Below are 21,197 nucleotides of genomic sequence, written 5' to 3' on the forward strand. Positions count from 1 at the left end.
ATTTATACTAATTATAGACCTTACCCCTTTTTAACTTATTAAGGCAGCTTCATTAAGCGTTCCTCGTTTATTTATTTTGAACTGGGGTCCCGTTCTACATTAGATTGCAGTATTTTAGATGCAGGCATTATTTAGTTTATATCTGGTGCTCGGTGTGCACGGTATGCAAGCCCTTCTGAGTCGTTACGGCACGTTCTTTCTGGCTCTTTGTTTAAGGTAGCTCTCATAATTCGTCTGCATTGTAAATTAGTCTAAAGCAAGTTTATAAACAGTATTCCAATATAGCACATTAACTGGGCAGCTCTAGCATGCATTTCTTTTCATACCTCTCAGAAAATAGCTTCTTAAAACAGTGACAGGCTGTTGTGAGAAAGAAAGGGGGGAAATGTAGGTCAGGTCTGTCACACATGGGCTACCATTACATGAAGTGATAGGCTGTCTTTCTGCTCTGGCCTCGGGATAGGAGTCCCTCAGCCTTCCATTAGAACCTTCAATAAATGTATATCCACCCTACATGTTAATGGGGGGAGTCAATAATAGTGTACTGCCTGTGGGGAAAACACTCAGTCGCACTCTGCAGTAACACACTCTGGTCCGGCATTGACGTGTAGCCACCATCACTTCTGAATGTGTCTGATAAAAGCCCACTGTCTCTGCAGCTTGTTATTGAATTCTCTTCCATTGTACATTGGCACACCATCAGACCTTTCTCTCTTGTGCTGATTTTTAACTCCCCTGCCGCTGCGGATAGCAGAACTTTGAGAAACAAAGGCTTAGTCATTCCGGTAGATGTGCATCACTGCAGGATAAAAAGAGTGATATAGAATTGTGTATGCCCAGTATGAATTCTCCAGTTAAATAATCTTGTATTTCAGGCTTTGTGTGGGTTTTGAAAAGAGGGTGGGAGGGGCTAAAAAAGGAAAAAAGGAAATAGATATTTAAGAAGAAAGGAAAAAATTGATCCTGTGCTGATTTCTTCTGTAAACAGTATTAGGGTCCATCCTAAATAACTTATCTCAGTCTTATTTTTCAAATGTCTGCTGTGGTGCCAGAACAGGAATTTCTGTTCTCATTGTACTGCACTTGAAGTATCAACTGTGTCCTCCATTTTCATTAATTATACGTGCACAGAAAAAAGATGAAATTTTAAAGATTGAGTTGCAAGTTTTTCTTATACGTAGCCAACTTTACCTAAATTAAACTTTACCTAAATACAGCTAATTTCAAATTTTCTTGGATCAGGTAAGGCTATTAACTAAGGGGAAACACATGAAGATTTAACAAAGTACTTAGTACTGCCATGGGATTTAAGGACATTTCTGCTTATTTTGGACGTCCTCTGTATTTACAGAGATTCCTCTGCATCTAGATGAGTTACTCCAAAAGCCACCTCGATGTTTGGTTGTTGTTTTTAAAAGAGCAAATAAGGAAAACCATTTCTTTTACGTGGGTATTTGGTAATGGTGAGGAAATAGGATGGGCACATTCCAGTACAGAGCAGCCTATTCCAAAAGGACACAGCGTTTCAAACTCAGGCAAACACACAACATACATGTGCAGTGTTGATGCATCCTTTGTAGCATGTTCCCTAGCAGCAAAATGACAATGAAATAAAATCCAGCTCTTTGAATGCCTGTCAAGATGCTTCTGAAGTCATGATTCCAGACAAATTTGTCGACGCTGCTGTAAGGGCTCACAGAAACAAAGGCACTGAGACAGCAGCTAAGGGGAACAGTGATGAGAAAGATAATATAGCAAGTTAGTAAGACTGCAAAGCCGAGGAAGCAGAATGTGAAGATGGCAGCGTGCATGTGTGTGTGTATGGCAGCCACAGGAAGAATCCCCTGCACTGCAGTCTTTTCCCCATAGCAGATATTGCTGATTTGTATGTGCTTTACTGTGTTAGATTAAATCATCGTTAATTACTGAGCTTAGGTATTCAGTGGCCTGAGAATTCATAGAAACTTGAAGACTATGGAATCTATGGCTTTTTTCTGGTTGCGGGGTTTTTCTGTCTTTTTTTTGTTTGTTTGTTTGTTTTTAAGTCTTTGATAATAACAAGTAAAGATGCTTTTATATCTTAATACTGCTTTTTTCTGAAGGCATCATAGAGATCTTTGGGGCTCTGGGGGCTGCATCACAGTGTACCTATTAACAATGGACTTCTTTCCTCAACAGATTTTCTCCTTAGAAGCTTTCCATTATTTCTTTTCTATTTAGAAAAGAGGAATATACATTTAAAATCAAACAGCAAAAGTCACCAAAAAGCTTTTTGGTGAATTTAGGTTGCAAACAACTTGTTCTGCAGTTTTCATAGTAAAGTCATTTGAGCCTTGAAAGTACATTTCAAAGTGTTTACGTCACAGTTTGAAAGCACAAAAAACTCAGAGACTCACTGAGATGGGAAAGGACCTTCGTGGGCCATCTGGACCCATCTCACAGCTGGCACAGATCAGTTGCTCAGACCTTCTCCAGTCCTTTTTTGGTTTCTCTAAGGATAGAGATGCCACAGCTTTTTTGACAGCCTGTTCCAGTATTTTTAACCAAGTTAAATGGAAGGGCTCCTTGCATCCCGTGTCACTTGCTTAGCATCCTTCCAAGAAGTCTCCTCACTGAGCACTTACAGACAGCGAGATGCAAAACCTGTTCTTGGCTTCCGTTTGCACGCTCTGTCTCAACCCTTCGCCATATCTGTAGCGACTGGGGTTATCCCTGGATGTCAGTGCTTTGTCCTGGGGAGCCTCAAACTGGACACAAGGCATCAGATGTCATCTCAAAAGCGTCAAGAGAGAACAGTAATAAGAATGACTCCCTAAAGATGCTGGGTGCACTTAGCAGCACCCTGCTAACTTGTTCTCAGCCTGTTGCCCACTGGAATCCCAAGGTCATCTGGAAAACTGCTTAGTGGCCACTTGTCTCACAGAGAACTGTTGCATTTGGATGTTCCAACCCAAAAGCAGGACTTTATCTTTGGTGTTCCTGCCAGCCCTTTTCTGTATTCAAGGTCCCTTTGAAGAGGGGGGGAGGGTTAGTTGGTTCTTGTTACAAAAATTCCTTCTTAAAAAGCACTTATACCAAAACTAAGCTTTTTGCATGGCCATTAACTGGAGCCTTTAGTGTGCCAGCTCATACTCTAAGTGACACAACTATATGTCCATCTCTAGCCATGGATTTTACGGCTGTGTGGAGCACAAGCCCTCTACTGCAGCTCCTTGGACTATGAGTGAAGCAGTATTTTCTTCTTTTTTTTTTTTTAATAAAATAGGTCTTTTGTTTGGAAAAAGTTTAAACTTAAATGTTACAATTTGAAATTAAAGCATGCTTATTTTATGTAAGAGCCTCAAACTTTAACAATTATTTGAAAAATAAATGGACTACAAGGGGAAAAAAATAAAATTCTGTAAATATCCAGGCTTTGGGTACTGTCATGACAACATTGACTGACAATACATATCTTGAACTTTGGTAATTGTGTTTACCTTGTTTTTTAAAGAAAAAAAGTCAATGCTAAGAATATAAAAAAGTTAGAGAAGTTGATCTGGTATTATGACCATCTTTACTATCACCATAAATTGTTAAGGGGGTTAGATTTCCATTTACTGCTTGCAGCCTCTTTCCTGCAACTCAGCCTTAAATAGACCAAGAAATATTTATTGTATCCTCAAGTAAAACTTAAATACCTTTCCTCTTTTACAATTTCTGAATGACCCAGCAAGGGCTCTAGTAAAGCTTTACTGAAGCAAGCCGCTAATAGTTATTTAATGTTGTTCTGTAGCCTGAAAGAATCTCAGTAGATTTTTCCTTTTAATCTCTTTGAATTGCAGGCTCATAAACCTCTCTGATGAGCCTGCCAGTGTTTTCTTAGATCCTGCAGTTGAGACAATGGAGCTGCGGAATCCTTTCACCTCTTGTTGTCAGACAAATCCAATAGATGGCAAAGCCAGGCAGGCTGTACTACTTGTGAATTAAAATTTGTTTTTCAAGTTAGGAAAGATAATTCAAGTCTTCACAGTTACCCAGGAATGTTTCTGATAAGTTGCATGTGAGTAAAGCTGCCAGCTGTAAGTCAGTGCTGGTAAGGATACCATTCTTAAGTCACCTTCTCTCACTGATTTTCTGCAGAGAATCACAAGAGATGTGGCTGTGAGATACGTAACAACGATCTTGTAGCTGAAACAAGGAGGAACACAACAAGTCAGAACACTTTGTGAAACCACTAGGTTGGACGTCTGGTTCTGAGTTCCCCAACTCATATTGAGCTGTGCTTGCACGTTACAATACTTAGCCAAGGCTATTTGTGCTGTCCTGAGGTATTTTACGTTCAATAGTACCTTGAATAGGAGAATAAGGAAAATAAAACAGCTTTGTTCAACCCTGGAGAATGAGCTTCTCCAGTTCTGATGCAGACAAGCAAATGATTGCAGCATATAAAACTGGCAGAGCAATCCCTGGGTTATGTGTTAAGTTTGGGGACTGAAGCCTGTTGAGAGTACTAATTGCAAATGAACATCTTCCTGAAACACCAGCGATTCTACTCAGGTTTGGGCATCGCACTAGGAATAACAACTTCAGCTCAGACAGGAAGTTATCCAGGCAATGAATTGTACCGGCTGACGTTTAAAATACACCACTGTGTTTTGAAGAGTATGGTAGCAGCAAGCAGGTGATGGTGCTCCATGGTAAGGAAAGAAATACTGCATTGTTTGATTAGATAAAGATCAGAGGTGTGTGATTTTTCTGCAGTGTTTAGGAATAAATGGGAACAATAAAGCAAGCAGTGTTCAAATTGCAGTTCTCTTCAGTTCCGATCACAGCACCTGGGAAGTTCTTGAATTACAATTACTGCCCCAAATTAAACGTACTTTCATTAGAAACCAACTTTTGTGTAGTATTTCTCTAAAGTTACAAAATTTTACTATCCAAATCATATTGTTTGAATTCTGTCTCTCCTGCATTCTTAAGTACCTTAACTCTGGCTTCTTGGTATCACTTCTGTTAGCACAGTGAACAAAATATGACGCCATCTCCCTTGGATGTTTTGTTTTTTTTAATGCTAAATGATGACTGAACAAAATCCAGAAACAGTCTGGAATCAGGAAATGAGCCCAGGAAATTCACCAGAATACAGACCTGCGATCCCTACTTTGTGTCCTTGCTGCTCAGCTCTTTTTCTTTTCATGGTGACGTTTTCCAAGCAAAGAGAGTTTTCTTATCTGAGTAATGCTGTATCCAAGGAAATGCACATCAGGCTTCTCAAATCACAGCTAAAGGAAGTAGTTAGGAAGTTTCCTTCTTTCTTCTTTTCAGCCCACAGTAAAGAGCAATTACACAGTAGAAGCTGGGAAACCATTTAGAATACCTCTCATCTGGTGGTTAGGTAGGGCCATCTCCTGGGAATTAAAGTAAGTTATAATCTGGGCCTCCACTTTTTTCCAGCCAGAGTCAGTAAGTAGATCTAGAATAAGGAACTCTTTCTCTGTAATTTTACTTGTTGTAGAAAGCAGTTGACGACGCTGCTTTATCAGAAACTTGTGTTATTAAATGAGAAAACCCACTTAAAAACTCACTGAGCAAAGAGAAGGAATTTTCTTAACAGCCTGATTTAAACATGAAATATACATTGAGCTACTGAGTCTTGCCATATCTAAGATATTTCTGTCAATATGCTGAAGGTCAGTTTCAGGCATTCCTGGTTCTTTACAATAAGAAACAACAGCACTTGTGGAGTTGGAATTTCCTTGTGTCAAGCAGCATTTGGGAGGTTTTGTGTAGTAAGTTATGTTTATTTTTAATAACACCTTTTATGGCTTCGCTTGTAGCTGAACAAAATCGGAACTGTCATATTGGTGTGAACTCAGGACATTAAATGTACATCTGCTGATAGATTTGTATCTATACTGAACAGTTAGTGGTGACAGCTTGCGTTTTACTGCACCCTTCTTCCTTTCATGCTGCACCCAATGTTGGGTGAATCTAGGGGATCAAACGGCAGTAATCTCACGTGGGCAGACCAGAACTGATGTTCTGTCTGTATTAAGAATCTCTGTATTGGAGAACAGCACCTAAAACTGTTTTTCATTTATCTTTTGCTAGGAATCTCATTTTGCAGGCATCACAGCATCCTTCTAACGGTTTTGTGCTTACTGGGATGTTTTTCTTTGGCTTCTCACAAAAGGAGAGCAGGTTATGCAGAGAAATAGTGAAAACCTGACTAGCTGTGGTCCTGGGGTAACCTACTCCATGTGACCCTGCTTGTGCAGGGGGGGTAAGAAGGGTCCTTTCCAATCTCAACCACTTTGTGACTCTGTGGAAAGTGCAGAGGTAAGCACACCCATGGTAGAGCTTGTTGAGTATTATTTATAGCCAGGCTTTTTAAAGGCAGTCCTAACAAATAAAAGTTTGGCCCTAATTTCATGTAATTGTTTGGGATATGCATGAAAACTGTTTCCAGCAGCGTTTTGGTAATACATCTTCACCATATGAAGGTCCTTAGAAATTCCCTGGTTTGTGCAGGAAAATGGAAATTTAAAAACAACTTTTTTAACTGATTACTAGGTCTGACTCTCCGGTAGGGACCAGATTTACTGCTAGGAATAAAAGTGTTAATTGACCAGGAAGAATTAACAACTTGTATGTTGTCTGAGCTGAGCATTTGTCACTATTTTCTTTATAGAAGATAATCTGACCAATGAATGGCCGTTACATGCACAGATTTATCTTCAGGATATGTCCTGGATTGAAGGTATGAATGCTTTCTTGTTCTTAGTGCCTTTCACTGTCACATAAAACATTTTCCATCTTCTTCTGCATCTTCTACCTTTCCTCTCTTTTTTTTTTATTATATTTTCCTCAGATTTAGTTATTCTGTTCTGTGATTACTTGCTATTCTTCCATTTCTCTGCTAGTTCCTGTCAATCCTGCCTTCCAAGAGTTGGCTGAAGCCCTTTTGCAGCACTGTTGAGTTGAATTGGCACTTGACTTTGTGATACTTACTTTGCATTCTCTCACTTTCCTCCCCATCCCTGCCTCCAGCTCCCCTTTTGCTTGGACACAGATCATTTTTCACCTAGCTCTCTCTTTGGAATACAATTGATTTTATTTTTCTGGATTCTCCCAGAACTTCTCAAGCATCTTACTGCACTTTTTTACGATAATAGAATGCATTTTCTAAATACGCATTTTTCCACCTAACAGAGTGTTACTTTTCTCCTTTATATTAGTCTAGCTTTTATAATTTATTTGCTTTCTAGAGTAGTAGCTGATTTTAATTTATTATTTTTTTAGAGTTGGGGATGGGGGAAAGCTTAACTACTTTTCCTTCCTTTTGTTTCTTTCCTGAGTTAGCAGTCTGTTTTGGAACCTTGACCTGTCACTTGTGTGACAAACCCTCCTTAGTTTGTTCTCAATTGCAGTCTAAAGATGTTGGTGCTTTGTCAGAATCAAGTTCTCCTTTGGAGTATTCAGTGATGCAGTCCTTACAACGTATCTCTGTTTCACTGATAAGCACCTTTTTATATTTGTTCTTCTAAAGAGACTACACAGACTCTGGCTGTATTGCATTTAGTGTCTCTCAGTCACAGAAACAAGAATACAGCATAAGTACTGCATTCACAGTCCAGCAGTGAGGGGTCATGCACAGTTTGTCAAGAGCAGCTCTGTAAAATAATAATCCAGAATAAATTCCTGATTCTTCTTGAGCACTGAAGGGTTTTTTGTTTCCTTTCCTTGGCAGATGAGCAGTGTTACACCCTTCCATGCCGATGTGGTGGGAGTTACTCCGTCTCCAAGAGCGAAAGCAAAGATGTATCTTTGGTCTGTTGTGACACATGTTCCCTTGTTATTGAGATCCTGCAGTGAGTGCTGCACACAAGCACACCCTGTTAGGAACTTTCAAAACATTGGACGTGCAGGACAGCATCTCACAGGACAGCATCTCACAGGACAGCATCCCACAGGACAAACGGGACATCAGGGATGCTCCGAGAACAAGCTCAGTCTGTCTCAAGAGAGGAAGCGTGCCCATTTACTGACCTATCTTTAAAGACATTCTATTTGTTCTTTTTTCTCTTCAACCAAATTGCTATTTATAAAAAACTTCCAGAACCCAACACTGAGTTCTGTACACCTGGACTATACCTAAACAACCTTTCTTTCCCAGCAAACAACAGAGTGGCTTCTTTCAGTCTCTGTCTTTTATCGACTGCAGCTTGGGCCTTCCCTCTTAAGTAAGTTAAATCCTTTTAAAGTCTCAGATGACAAAATTTAATCAGGAGGCATACGTGTGAGAATGCTTTGAAGATAATGAAGAATCAGGGGTATTAATGGGAAATGGAAATTGTAACAATCAGAAGGATCAACATGATGGAATGGTTGATACAAGAGGTATAACGACAAAGGGAGTAACACAATAGAAAGGTGTTATAAGGGAAGGGAAAAAGACTGCTCACTTGTCTCCAAAGATCTAGGCTCAGAGGGATAAACTCCACAAAGGAGGAATCTCCAGAAAGAGAACCTTCCTCCGTGGCAGTCAGCCCTTAAATGAGGTCTAAGAGAGGTGCAGCCAGGCTCCACTGCTTCCAGTCACACAGCTGAATTGCCTTCACCTGTGCTCCCAGGACTGACCGGGTCCTTTCCCCAGGCTCTCCAGCAGTGTTTCAGGCCATGACTCAACAGTTCCCATACAGGAATATTTTCTATTTCAATGCTAAACATTTAAATTAGCTTCTGTTAAATCCTCAAAAAGGACTTGAACCCTAGAAAGAGGTGACAGAGGTCTGCAGATGTGGCTGGGTGTTTCTCCTGGTACAAAGAGCACATACAGTGCTTGTTCACCAACACTGCACCTACATCAGCCTTTCAACTTACAGCCAGGAGTGCACTGTTCTACTGACTCCATCCATCATCTGAACAAATGCAGGCTTCGTTCCTTATACGACTCCTACTGGGCATGCAAGCTGGGTCAACGTGGAGCAAGCTCAAGGAAAATCCTACACAACACATACGAGTAAATGGGTATCAGATCCACAGCTTTTCTGTTTAAGCCCTAGCACACCACAGTACTTGCTGATGTAGGTATAGCCTGTGTGTGGCTCGGGCTGTGTGATGGTGTAATAACGCATCGCCTTCTTCATGGCTTGTTCACAGTCAGAGTTACCTTTGCCTTCTAGTAAAATTCAAAACTTTTTTTCATAAATCCAGCACTTACTGTAAGCAGCCAGAGGAAACAAAATAAGAGGCATATCACCGTTGATGATGACAGCAGTGTGTCGTTCCCACTTTAAAGTTAGATATAATCGCAGAAAGAAGAGACATCCTTGTCAAGCAACACTTGTGTTTATTCTAAACAAAAATAATTCCATTAGTTTCAGTAGAAAATATTTTGCAAGCTGGCAACAGTCATTTAATTCTTTCAGTCATCAAGAAATCTATGGCCGTTGGGGCTTGCACGTAGAAATCCAAAGTCATTCAGAGGCCATATCTGTAAAATAATGAGATTTTCATCACAACTCGAAGTTCGGTACTTTCATTTGTAATGGTTGGAAGTTTTCATAACCTGCATCATTTTTATAACACAAGGATTGAAACCTCTCACCTGTGTGAGAAATATTTACTGTATACCAGGAGAAATCCTAATTGTGTAGTGGCTGGAGACAACATTATTTAACAGACAGCATACCTTCCTATGGAGAGCTCCCAAAGCACAATATCTTTTTTTAGCCTTGGAAAGAAATACATTCCTAGAAAATATTTTCTAATTTCAACTGTTAACTTAAAAGACATGGTATATGTATTTGATTCATCTAGGAGAGGAAAATAGCATGACCGTTACCTCTCAGTGAAAGTGTTCCTGGGAGGTACACATTGGTACTTTTAAGATGAGCATCTGAAATACACTGAAGCTTGAACAAAGAATTCCATGGGCTTACAGGTAAGCTCATACCATGCAAAAGGTACAGAGGGGAGGGGTGCCTGCTGCCAGGAAGTGCCCTCAACCAAGGGGCCCCTCTGAGAATGTGACAGTGGAAAGAGCACAAATCAGAATCATGTACAAGCACAAGTGTCAGAGCGATGCTCACAAGAAGGAACTCAGATGTTTACAGATGTTTATACTACTCGATGCTCCCAGGAGAACTTTCTTACACATAGTCACTAATTACATGTAGGCTGGCTGGTCCTGGGTGCAAAAAAGGTAATGTGAAATCAAGAATAGTCTTTTACAGTGTCTCCTCTGACTGCCTCTCCTTTCACTCCATGTTCTTTCAAAGATAGCACTGGGAGATCAGCAGAAAGAAGGCAAAGAGGCTGTGCTGAAGAATGAATGTTCTGTTGTGGCTCTAATCCTATAAAAATCTCACAGCCCCTGCTCAAATAAAGCAACCTGAACACAGAAAGATGATGTGCTATCTTGTTCCCAAAACATCTGTTAGTATGATGTTTATGTTGTTCATCTTTCCTTCAGATTTGATCTTAAGGAAGGTATGCAGTCAGGAAGAGTAAATTCCTATTCAACTGAATTTATGGAATATCCACAGCACAGAAGGAGCCTCACTGTCTTCTGCATGAATTTCAAAAGTGTTTTTTTTCTGCTTGCAAGGGGAAGCACAGTGCCAAGGTTCAGTATCTCAGCCTCTGTGACTTGTCCTCAGTATTACTACTATGTTACAGAAGAGGCGAAGGCAGGTAAGAATGAGAGACTGAGAAGGAAGGAACAGCATCAACTTACTACTACATTTAGACAGTGCACTGCTGGAAGCTTGGATGAACTTGCATCCATCAGGCCCCTTCTAGCACTGGTTAAGTTGCAACAACTCAATTAGATTGTACCTAGGCCCTGAGAAAATACAAGGATGAGTTATTGCCTGGATATCGAGTTCTCTGGATCTGAAAATGGCTTAAAGCTCTGTTGAACAAGTATCTTTGAACACACACATCTTTTTCTAGCACATGCAGCTAGGGAAGATCATGAGGAGCATCTGCTGACAGACAGAAATACACGTCTCTACATGCACACTGACCAGTGAGCTAATTTAAGTTCTGCAGAAGTACAGAGCGTTATGAAAGAGTAACAGAAGGCTATCTGTGAGTTTGGCTAGCAGTAAAGCTAAACAATGCAAAGTTTTGCAGAAAGACCTACGCTGGCTGCAGGCTGGCTGTCATGTCCTTGCTTGGCTTCAGAGCAGACAAGAGCAAAAGGAGGTAGCAATATTCCATATTATGAGTGCAAACCCATCCGAGTAAAGGCCCAGAGGAGAGAAGCCATGCACTACTATACAAATATAATTTCAGACAACTTAAATCACACCTTCTGCAACTTGACTTGCTTTCAGTGACAGTAATCAGAAGCATTTTAAATATTATTTGAAGATACAGTTACAAATTCATCACAGTAATCGTAGTGGTAGAGTTGGAAAGAAAATAATGGTTTGTCTAGTTTGCATGCAGGAGAGAAATCTGAAACACTGCTTCCAGTTGGAAAGAAGGTGGAACAAGATTCCGTGTGAAACAAAGACATGCCATTGCGTGTAATAATTTCCAACAGGAGTTGACTCTGACTTGTTGGTTCAAACTGGCTAGTCCAATTAGTGGCTATTTCCTTTTGCCCCCTTTGGTTTGGCCAACATAAATCTGATCTGATGGATGGGGCATAAATGAGGATAACTAGCTCTTTTGAAGATACTCAGCAAGTCCAGCTCTGACACGAAGCGTATGTCCAGGGAATGCACAGGCTGCCCTGTGTAGGATAGACAGAACTCATGCTTTTCCAAAGAAGGGAGTCCTCCCCTCGATGGGGTTTTACTGCAAATGCATCTATTTATCTTTTAGTGGCCTTTTTATGCAATGAGCTTAACTATTAAAACTGAAGTTGATATGCTGGAAAGAATGAAACAAGACAAATGTATTCAAGTATCATTTACTTCCCTCTGAGTTAAAAGCTGGTGCACCAACACTGGGAACCATGGGTCTAAACTTCACAGATAAAGGTTAATTCTTTCCACTGTAAGATAAACCAAGTTAAGCTTCTGTTCTCAAGACAATAAGAGATTTTCATGATGCCAACCATTTATCAGACTATATTTTCTTGGCTACAACCATGTGGAACAGCTATATTCTTTTTTACTGTGCTTTTACTGGCCTTTTACTGCAATGATCAATGGCAACATACAATAGCTAGATGTAGTCTCATGTGAATCACCATAAACAACTCAAACTATAAACAGACTTCTGAAGAATAAACTCATTCTTGCTTAAATCTCATTAAAATGTTAATAATCACTAGCCTATTCACACCATGTAATAACTGCCATAAAAATGTTTAAAAAGAAGAAAAGATTATTTTAATCAAGAATCAACTGATTGCATACTCTTTTTAAACAGATAATATTCTGAGTTGTACAGCACTTCGGTACGTAACGTCCGTAGTGTAAGTTCCATTCATTTTACAAGGTCATTGACTGCTTCCTCAACTTAGAATTCAGTCATGTCACCTCATTTAAAGCCTCTCAGACATCTTGCTTGGTGGCACTGAAGCTGAACACAAATCTATTGCTGTGGAGGGATAATGTGAAAAATTACAGCTGTCCACACAACATAGGTTACTGATATAGCCATTATTTACTAATAGTCTCCTTACAGTAGCTAACACCACTTTTTCTAAAGTAGCACATCAGTTGGAGATTAGTTATTTATTTGATGACAAATGCCAGATTCCTGTTAGGAGGTCACTCAGTATATTAGCATCATCTGCATTCCGACAGTTAATAATCCAAGCTAAGACTTTATTCAGTAGAGTAGCCTTACTTAGAACCATTTTTTGCTCTGGGGTAGTGACGAGGCAAACAGTGCAGAGAAGGAAGAAGGAACCCTTAACAGAGACTGGGGAAGAGCTCAAAGCAAATGCTATCTATAAAGAACACAGGTCAGACAAAACCTAATGGTGGTCGTGAGTGTTTCATGAGCAGTTAGAGACCACAGTCAGGAACTGCAACATTTTTTTGTTCATTTTTTGAAAGGTCCCAAGTTGCCTTCATAAAAACTGTAAATATTTCTAATTTAACAAAGTTCTGTGTATGTAACCTGCCCCCCACACGTAATAGGACATAAATTAAACATCTGTGGTTGTTGTGCAATACATGGAGAATAGTTTCCAAAATAATTGTTCTGAATGATACCATTTGAAGTCTAGCTCTTGAAAAGCTAGCCCATAAGTCCATGCAGTACGATCTCCCTCTCCTGTTACAATTGTTATAGTGAGGAGATTGTTTTAGCTCCTTCTTCTTGGTAAATGATTAAATTAATAATGCAGACAACATGAAAAGGTAGCTCAGCGTGAAATAAAGCTTTGGACTTGCTGAAACAGACGAAGGATCCATGTAGGTTTATACAATATTCAAGAGTTTTTGGTTTTTTAGTATAGAAGTGGAGGATGATTGCAGAAGCACAGATTTGACTTCACTGTTAAAGCTTTTCCACAGAGTTAGCAAGGCCAGTCCACAAGTCTAAGCTATGTATGCAGGTCCTAGGACCTCCACCTTTGGTTTCTCCATGACGGAAGTACATTTCTCAAGCTACAAACACACAAAAGTAGGAAGCAGCCCTTTACTGTTTTGCAAAAGCAAAAATCACATTAAGGATGGAGTATACTTTTCATGCAGCAGTGTGTGTATATTTGTATACAGTTTGGTTTTGCTTGCAAAATAATTGTCAGTTCTTAAAGGCAGCGAGTGCTCAAAGAAGGATTCTCAAAAACCAAATCCTTGCTCAAGAATTCCCACCGAACCTCAAAACATTGTTATGCTCCCCCCCTACAGCAAGTGTCCAGTGCGTTTGAGCTCTTCTTCAGGTCTGCTTTGGTCAGAACTTAAGGCAGCAAGTTTAGTGCCCAAGAAACATGCATTACACATATATTAATGCAAATATTTTAGGTACTATAAATACCTTAAAACAAATGCGTCCTCTTATCAGTCCATAAGGAACAGGTCCATAGCATCTGGAATCTGTAGAGTTCCTCAGATTATCACCTTCTAACCAAACGTGTCCTTTAGGCACCTATGATTAAGCAGGATTGAATTGAAATGTAAAAAGAAAATGGAATAGAATAAGGGATTGCATACGGTTTGACTTACGTAGCCTAATTTCTGCTTTCTATATTTCATGACTGTATAATAAACTACTTTGTATTTTATCTAATAAGACACAGTGCCAGATTGGGAGGGATGAGAGGGAGTGCTCTGAAGTATCTGTTCTATCATGTTCTCAAAAAACAATGGTTTGCAACAAAAAATCCAAAATGAAGATGTAAGAGGTTAGACCAATGTGACAGGGTCATTAATTTAATAGACTTCAAAAGAGGTCATTAGGATGTTGACTGAAAATCTGCCCTCCTGTCGCAGTAACAGCATGAACAGGGCAGCCACACACTCATCAACATCCTGGGGCCAGCACCAAGGCTAGACCTGTTAGTAGATTCATGATGAACTAACTGGTAATTGATTGTGACATCAATTACGAATAATCTCATCATTTTATCGGAGTAGGCTTGTCAAAGTTCTAATTAAGATCACAGTTCATTCTATGCGCAGGCAGAATCCACAACACATTATATTGCAATAATGATGATCACAAAACAGCAAATCCCTTTTTATAATTTGAAAATTAATGATGGTGACCTTATACTATATGACAAAGACCTTTCATTGCCTATATATATTATGCCTTAACTACATTACAGACCGTAGAAGAACGGCATTCAGTGACTGACCCGATGACAAAATGAGAAATAGCAACACAGCTGTGTTAGTTAGCTAGGTAAAAGTACAAAGCTTCCATGAGTGGAAAAGTCACCATGATTTGTCTTAAACTCAGATTTCTGCTCAGAAAATATGCCCCTACTTTGACTTTTGTAGGAAACGCTTTCGGTATAGATAACCTCTTACAAGTTACCAAATAAAACATTTAGTAATTGGTTTTCTAATCTTTCCAAAATTCTACAGCAGCCTGAAAAATTAAAAGTAGCAACACATTCCCCATCTAGACAGTATTTGACATGGACCTTAAAGGTAATGGGCATTTTTCCAGAACCAAATACGTACATGGAATGTTACTATGCCCAGAATTCAGAGCAAAATACAAAGAAACGAGAATCACAGACCTCAAGAAAAACAGTCTGAGTACTGTCAACATTAATATTTTAGAAACAAGCCCCACAGTCTCTTAAATACAGTCGTCTACGTATGCAGAATTTTAGGATAACAGACTGAAAAGACTGAAATACCACTCCAGAAAAGCTTGGATGTAAACCATTAAGACTAAAACCAAGTCCCTTTCATAAGCATTTGAGGAAAACAGAATGAAGTGCAACCAGTGGTACTTATAGGTATCTGGCCAGGGAATACTGGCAATCTTATATTTCAGTAGGCCTTTTTTGGCTCTTTGCTTAGCCATGTTCCTGCCTGCCTAGGAGCTGAGGGTGGCAACCTATCCAGCTGTCCTTTTGTTGAGCTGTGGCAAATGTTTAACATACTGACTGAGAACCAGTAGTTTGGTTTAAATCTTAAAAAGCATTTTAACTGTTGCATTGTAAAGGAATTCTTAGTTCAAACATAAACTTACTGGGGATGTGTAGTAGCAATGCAGAGCTAGCATCATCAGTCATATTAATTTAAAGGCTAACCTAGGAAAAAGGCAAAGCAAGCTACCCAAGTGATTATTAAAAAAAATTACCACTAAGTCATTTTTTAAAGAAGAATCTGTCCAGATACAAATGACCTGCAAAGCACACGCAGCTACGTATGCCAACAATTTCTGACAGGTCTCTGAGAATGTGCTGCCATTCCTATTTCCCTCAAGATTTGCGAGATGAAGTCAGTGCAGAATGTCCAGCAGCAATAGTTAGGGTAGCTGGACGTCCATCTGCTTATGAGCAGTGCACCCACCTGGAGCACTCACTGTGCCCACACCTTACACAAGGCTCTGCTTTTCAGGTGCAATGCAAACATCTCATGCCCAGCAACTTCCAGAATTACAGACCACCAAACTACTGTCACTTTGAGAGACTGTCTATCTCAGCAATTGCACAAGAAGAGAATCATGAATTACCACAAAAGGAAACTTTTTTAATGAAATAAGGCAGCAAACTCTCATTAACATTTCACATTTCTAAGAGCACATCACTTCTTGTAACATGCTACCGTTTCATACACAGGAGCCTACAGCTCCTGTTCTACTTAATGGCCTGCTTCTAGACCTTCCCATCTTCCATGCACCCAAAGTCCAAAAAAGCTTTAAAAAAAAAATTAAAGAAAAAAAGCACAGAAACTTTTGCCAGCTTTGGTATAGCACTTACTACTTCTAACATGACTAATAATTACTGATTAATTACCTAAATAAGATGTTCATAGTTTTCATTTCAGATAGAACGCCTGCAATGAAGTATGTACCTAAATCCTGAATTTCACCTTTTCTGGTAACTTTTGTAGTTTCCCATTGAAGTATGACAGGGCCATACACCTCTAAATCTGTACTGTCACATGTAGGATTAATCTAGAGATACTGCAGTACAATAGCTTTGTACGATGCCTGTCCATCACCCAGGCACCTCACTACGACCCGGAATTAAGATGAGTACAGGAATCATACAGATTACTTGAAGACGTTAAACCAAACACAGGTGACATGATACACGTGTAAGCAAAGGAAAAAAGAATTGGCTGCAACACTTGCACTTTTGGTTTTATACACTGACCGGCTGCTGCTCCTTTTTTTGACAGTGGGAAAGCTGCTCACTTGACAATTCACAACGCTGTTGCATTTTGGTGTGTCCAGGTGATGGACTGTAAGAAATACCAGTTACCATCGCTACGCAGCAGCACATTGTGAATACAGTAATGTTTTCAGAAGTATTGCCAAGAACGCCAAAAGCATTCAGCCCAGCTGGATGGCATTTTAGACGTCACACACGGGCCAGCTCTAAGAAGCCCAGGTCCCACAAGCCTGACAACTGAATTTTCACAGAACTGGTGGCTTGCATGACAAAGCAGCAATCCCACAGCAGCACAGGTCCATCCAAACCACGCTCCCTCTGATCTCCCGCAGCCTGTCTTTGCCTCGGTAGCCCCAGTGCCTCTGGTTTTGTGCAGATTATCTGAGGATTTATTTTCAAGGAACAACAGCTCCAAGGGAGAACCGGTTATCTGAGGTGCAGCTTATATGCATGAGAATACGGACGCTGATTAGACACATGCCTCTTCCTCTTCTCCCTCCCAGGGCTGGGAGGGCCCTACTACAGGAGCAGATAGAGCAGAAGGGCAAAATAATCATTCAGAGGAGCCCAGCTTTTATTGGTGGCTTATAGTGTTTCAGTTCGGATAAAACTCATTCACTGCAGAACCAGGGGATGAAACAGACACGGTGTTTACTGCAACACCAGAAAACCAAGACACTGCAAGTAAGAGAGGAAATCATAAAATCTGTCCCCCCCCTCCCCCCCCAAAAAAATAAAAAATCACCATCTAAATGAAATTCCTGCTACTGTGTTTTCTTCTTTTTTGGTCTGGGGGCCGTGAGGGAGTATTTTGGGGGATCCCAAAGATGGATAAACAGATTTGTAATGAACAAGTGAAGAATTATAAACATGAATCTCTCACAGCGTCTCATTTTGGAATTCCGAGCAGTGTGCGTGCCAAAGAACACCAGTACGTACAGTCAGCTGGGAACAGATGAAGCTTGAACTCTTATAAGTTCACAGGTATTCACATCACCTCCAGCAATATCAGAGTTTTAAACCTCAGAAGAACTAAATCATTCCCATCTTTTCTTTTCAGTTCAGAGGCTTCCTTCTTGAGCTGTGATAAGAACTAATCTCAGTGCCGGACAAAAGAATAAAGTCTGTAAGTTCTCATCTGTCCCTACTAAGGTCTATTTAAGTGCCTCCTACTTTGGTAGAAGCAACAAATGTAATTGCTTCATGGCCTGCGGGTGTTCATTTAACAAAAGAAGCTTTTGTGAATAAACCACAGGTGTTACCTTTCTTGATTAAAGTGAAATATGATGAAAGAATCTACAATATCAAGTGACAAATTTACTAAATACTGATTAAATTGCCTTATTTAAGTAAATTGCATCTATTTGGGATAAAAGATACAGCACAGAAATGCAAGAGTCGAGTTTTCTCACTTGATACTTAGAATCTCACATAACTTTCCTTAATCCTTTATTTATTAACACGTAACTAAGAGTGAATAATACTTAGCAGATGCTGTTTTTTAATGATCCAAATACACCATTTCTTCAAGCTTATCAAAAACACACTTTAAGATACAGTCACCACGTCCATAAAAGCCAGGGACATTAATTAGCACAGTATTTTCAAACTCAGTGTTAAGCTTCTATACGTCTCTTTAACTTTCTCATGCTGACAAAAGCTACAAAATGGCAGCAACTTCAGTGGAAGTCTGAAAGTGCAGGTGATCTTAAATCAGCATCCCCCAACTACGCATAATAAGAAGGTGAATGACTTACAATTTAACACTTCTTAAATGAATTTGCCCTTAGTGATTTCCTTTTACTTACTGAGAGCTTTAAGCTGCTTATGCATAAGACATACTGTGTACTTAGCTCGGGTTGTTTATATAGTATATAAAAAAGAATTCATTACGACCTTGTCCAGATGACAATGAAACACTAATATGGTTCTCTACAGAAATGAAATTCACTGTGATGAAATACAGACTCATTCTGAACATTAAAAATTGTTCCTTTTAATATAAAAACATTAAAGAGGTATGATATGGAGACTCGTCTACTTTTAGGTTTTGAAATAGATTACTAACCAATATTAAAATCACTTAACCTTCAATGGTGGCAATGTCAACACATACTACAGGGAAACTTTATATGAAGAAGCCAAGGTATGCTAACTCAGATTTTAATTTCAAGCATTTTTCTCTATCTTGCAGACATGCAGAGTGTTCCTTAATAAACAACTTTGAGAAGCTGTTGCAGTAATTTGGCAAAGCATTGGTTATTTGAATAGGTTTGGCTTTTTGTTTCCATTGTTGCTCTTCTAAATTTCATGTAATGCACAGGTAGCTCCTGGGCTCTTATTTTGGGACTGTCCAACACTGCCCTACGTACTCTATGGGGAAGGTCATAAACATTTTCAGATCAGAAATGCCTGTGCCAGTTAAATGAAGACAAAATACGTCTTCTATCAGTTTCACTTTTTGGCTCTTGCAAATATCTTGCTTGTGGTAAATAACTGTTTGAACACTTGCATGTACTGTTTGCTTTACCTCTGATGTGCTCTCATTTCATATTCAGATGCAGGGCTTATTGTTAATTATGCTGATCCAAATCAGCATAAAAGCTATTTCAGAAAAGCTATTTCAAGGATTCATTAGTCCAGACCACTATTACCTCTCCTGACAATATCTTGGGGGAAAAAAAAAGATCACAAATATGGTAAAGATAATTTTTTTACTTTTGCATAGACTGTTCTCACCAGCAACCATTAGAAGGATGGAAATCAGTTACCTTCAAGTACAGCTTCAAGAAAAAAACCTCCTGGTTCAAAGCCCAACCAGAACTTATGGTTGCAACACAGACCATGCTGCCATTGCTGGTAAATGCTTCACTGTAACGCAGTGATCTAGTTAAGAAGCCTGAAGCCTGGTAGCAACAAAGACCTATAAATGCTCTAAGCAGGACTAAGGGATCTTACAGGCACCTTCTCCTTGTTCCATAAGGCATGATCTGAATTTTGGCTGGTCTGCCTCAGGCCTCTGCGTGATGTCCATCATTTAAGGGAGTCAGAAAAGCCTCAGCTCAGACACAAACACAATGTAGGCAGACTAAAGCTTGCACTCCAAATCCTCAGTGAGCCCCTGATTAGTAGCTCCCATCATCCTGCACAGCTTCCTAGAAGTTATTACTAGATTTAGATGAGAGGAATAATGCAATCAGAGAATCGCATGGGTCCAACACAAACTAACCAGTACGGCAAAGACTGTGTTCCACAGAGGAAAAGCACACAGTGCTGCAAATTCAGAAATCGGTGATCCTGAAACAACGTGCCCTCAAATCGAACAGGAGATCTTATTATGGTTTCCCCTAGGAATGACTGGCTGAACAGAAGAACCGGGCTGTGTCGGGGCCTGGGCAATACTCCTGGCCTGGTGTGGCCACCTGCATTCAGAGCAGCTGACCTGGTGCAGGGCTGTGAAGAAGAAAGAGACATTTGAGACGTCAGGGAGCTTGGTGGGGACTCGCTGAGCCCTTGCTGCTGCTCCCTTCCTGAGCTACACTGCTGTGTCAGATCAGAAGGGCCACTCGTATGCTCCTGAGGTATCAAAAACAAAACTGCGGGGGCAAATAGACTGATCTGCTTAAGCAGAAGAAAGCCTGGAAATACTGTTGAAAGGATTAATAGTATTCTTTCTTTTCTCCGGGGAATTTTCATTTCGGCAAGTCAGTTTTTTGATTAAAATGACTGCTCAGATGATTCAAAATAGCTCTAGTCATGGTGGGATATGGAGGGATCTGCAAACTCAACAAAGCCACAAACTAAGTGAATGTGCAAAATCAGTTCTAGTTTCCCACCAGACAGATAGCACAATGGCTGCTTCATTTACAGCATCTCTTCTGTTATACTTATTTATTATTTATATTTTAAAGAGAATGGAACTGAGCACTCTGAAATACCAACCTGCCCCTTCAGTTGCCCAGCCACTTTCTGCAGCACAGCACAGAGATTAACATACTGTGTCGTTTTTGTTAACAGGACACTATTCTCAGAACCCATACAGTATCCTTCCAGCATTTGACAAGGACTGTGTAAGAGCTAATAGCACTGCATAAGACCACTTCTCTGGTCTGCAAACACAGTAAGATGCATTATCTTCAGAATTATGTTAGCTCTAGAGTTAACCACAGGATGAGGAGATGCCATCTCCGCAATGAACCTCATTTTAGCACAAGGTAAACACACTTCCCCCACATCAGCTAGTCTCACAGCATTAGTGCTGTGTTGAGATTGATTACTAGCAGAGTGTTGCTGAGATATGGATTTGTATCTCAGCTTTTTATCACCATGACTTGCAAAAGGCGGTTCCTTATTTACAGACCCTAGCTGTATTAAGTGACATTATTAGGTACTACTTCTGTTTAAGTGACACGAAAGCTTACCATATTGCTGGTTTACG

At 39.9% G+C, this 21,197-nt stretch overlaps 2 protein-coding genes across 3 annotated transcripts in view; one reads left to right on the forward strand and one right to left on the reverse strand.

Annotated features, from left to right (window-relative positions):
• DNAJC24 (DnaJ heat shock protein family (Hsp40) member C24) overlaps positions 1 to 14,182 on the forward strand; it is a 35,973-nt gene extending 21,791 nt beyond the window's left edge. Inside the window, exons 4-5 of the mRNA XM_052692503.1 lie at positions 6,674 to 6,742; positions 7,733 to 14,182. Coding sequence (XP_052548463.1) covers positions 6,674 to 6,742; positions 7,733 to 7,857 — 194 coding nt within the window. The 3' untranslated portion in view covers positions 7,858 to 14,182. The remainder of the gene's footprint in view (positions 1 to 6,673; positions 6,743 to 7,732) is intronic.
• IMMP1L (inner mitochondrial membrane peptidase subunit 1) overlaps positions 9,315 to 21,197 on the reverse strand; it is a 28,372-nt gene continuing 16,489 nt past the window's right edge. The window contains exons 5-7 of one of the 2 annotated variants that reach the window (XM_052692502.1): positions 13,936 to 14,046; positions 13,170 to 13,230; positions 9,315 to 9,478 (exon numbers count right to left, since the gene is read on the reverse strand). In XM_052692502.1, coding sequence (XP_052548462.1) covers positions 13,195 to 13,230; positions 13,936 to 14,046 — 147 coding nt within the window. In that variant the 3' untranslated portion in view covers positions 9,315 to 9,478; positions 13,170 to 13,194. The remainder of the gene's footprint in view (positions 9,479 to 13,169; positions 13,231 to 13,935; positions 14,047 to 21,197) is intronic. The other variant, XM_052692501.1, reaches the window with a different exon arrangement.

Source organism: Tympanuchus pallidicinctus, unplaced genomic scaffold, assembly GCF_026119805.1.
Source record: "Tympanuchus pallidicinctus isolate F22 unplaced genomic scaffold, pur_lepc_1.0 scaffold3, whole genome shotgun sequence".
Classification (NCBI taxonomy): Eukaryota; Metazoa; Chordata; class Aves; order Galliformes; family Phasianidae; genus Tympanuchus; species Tympanuchus pallidicinctus.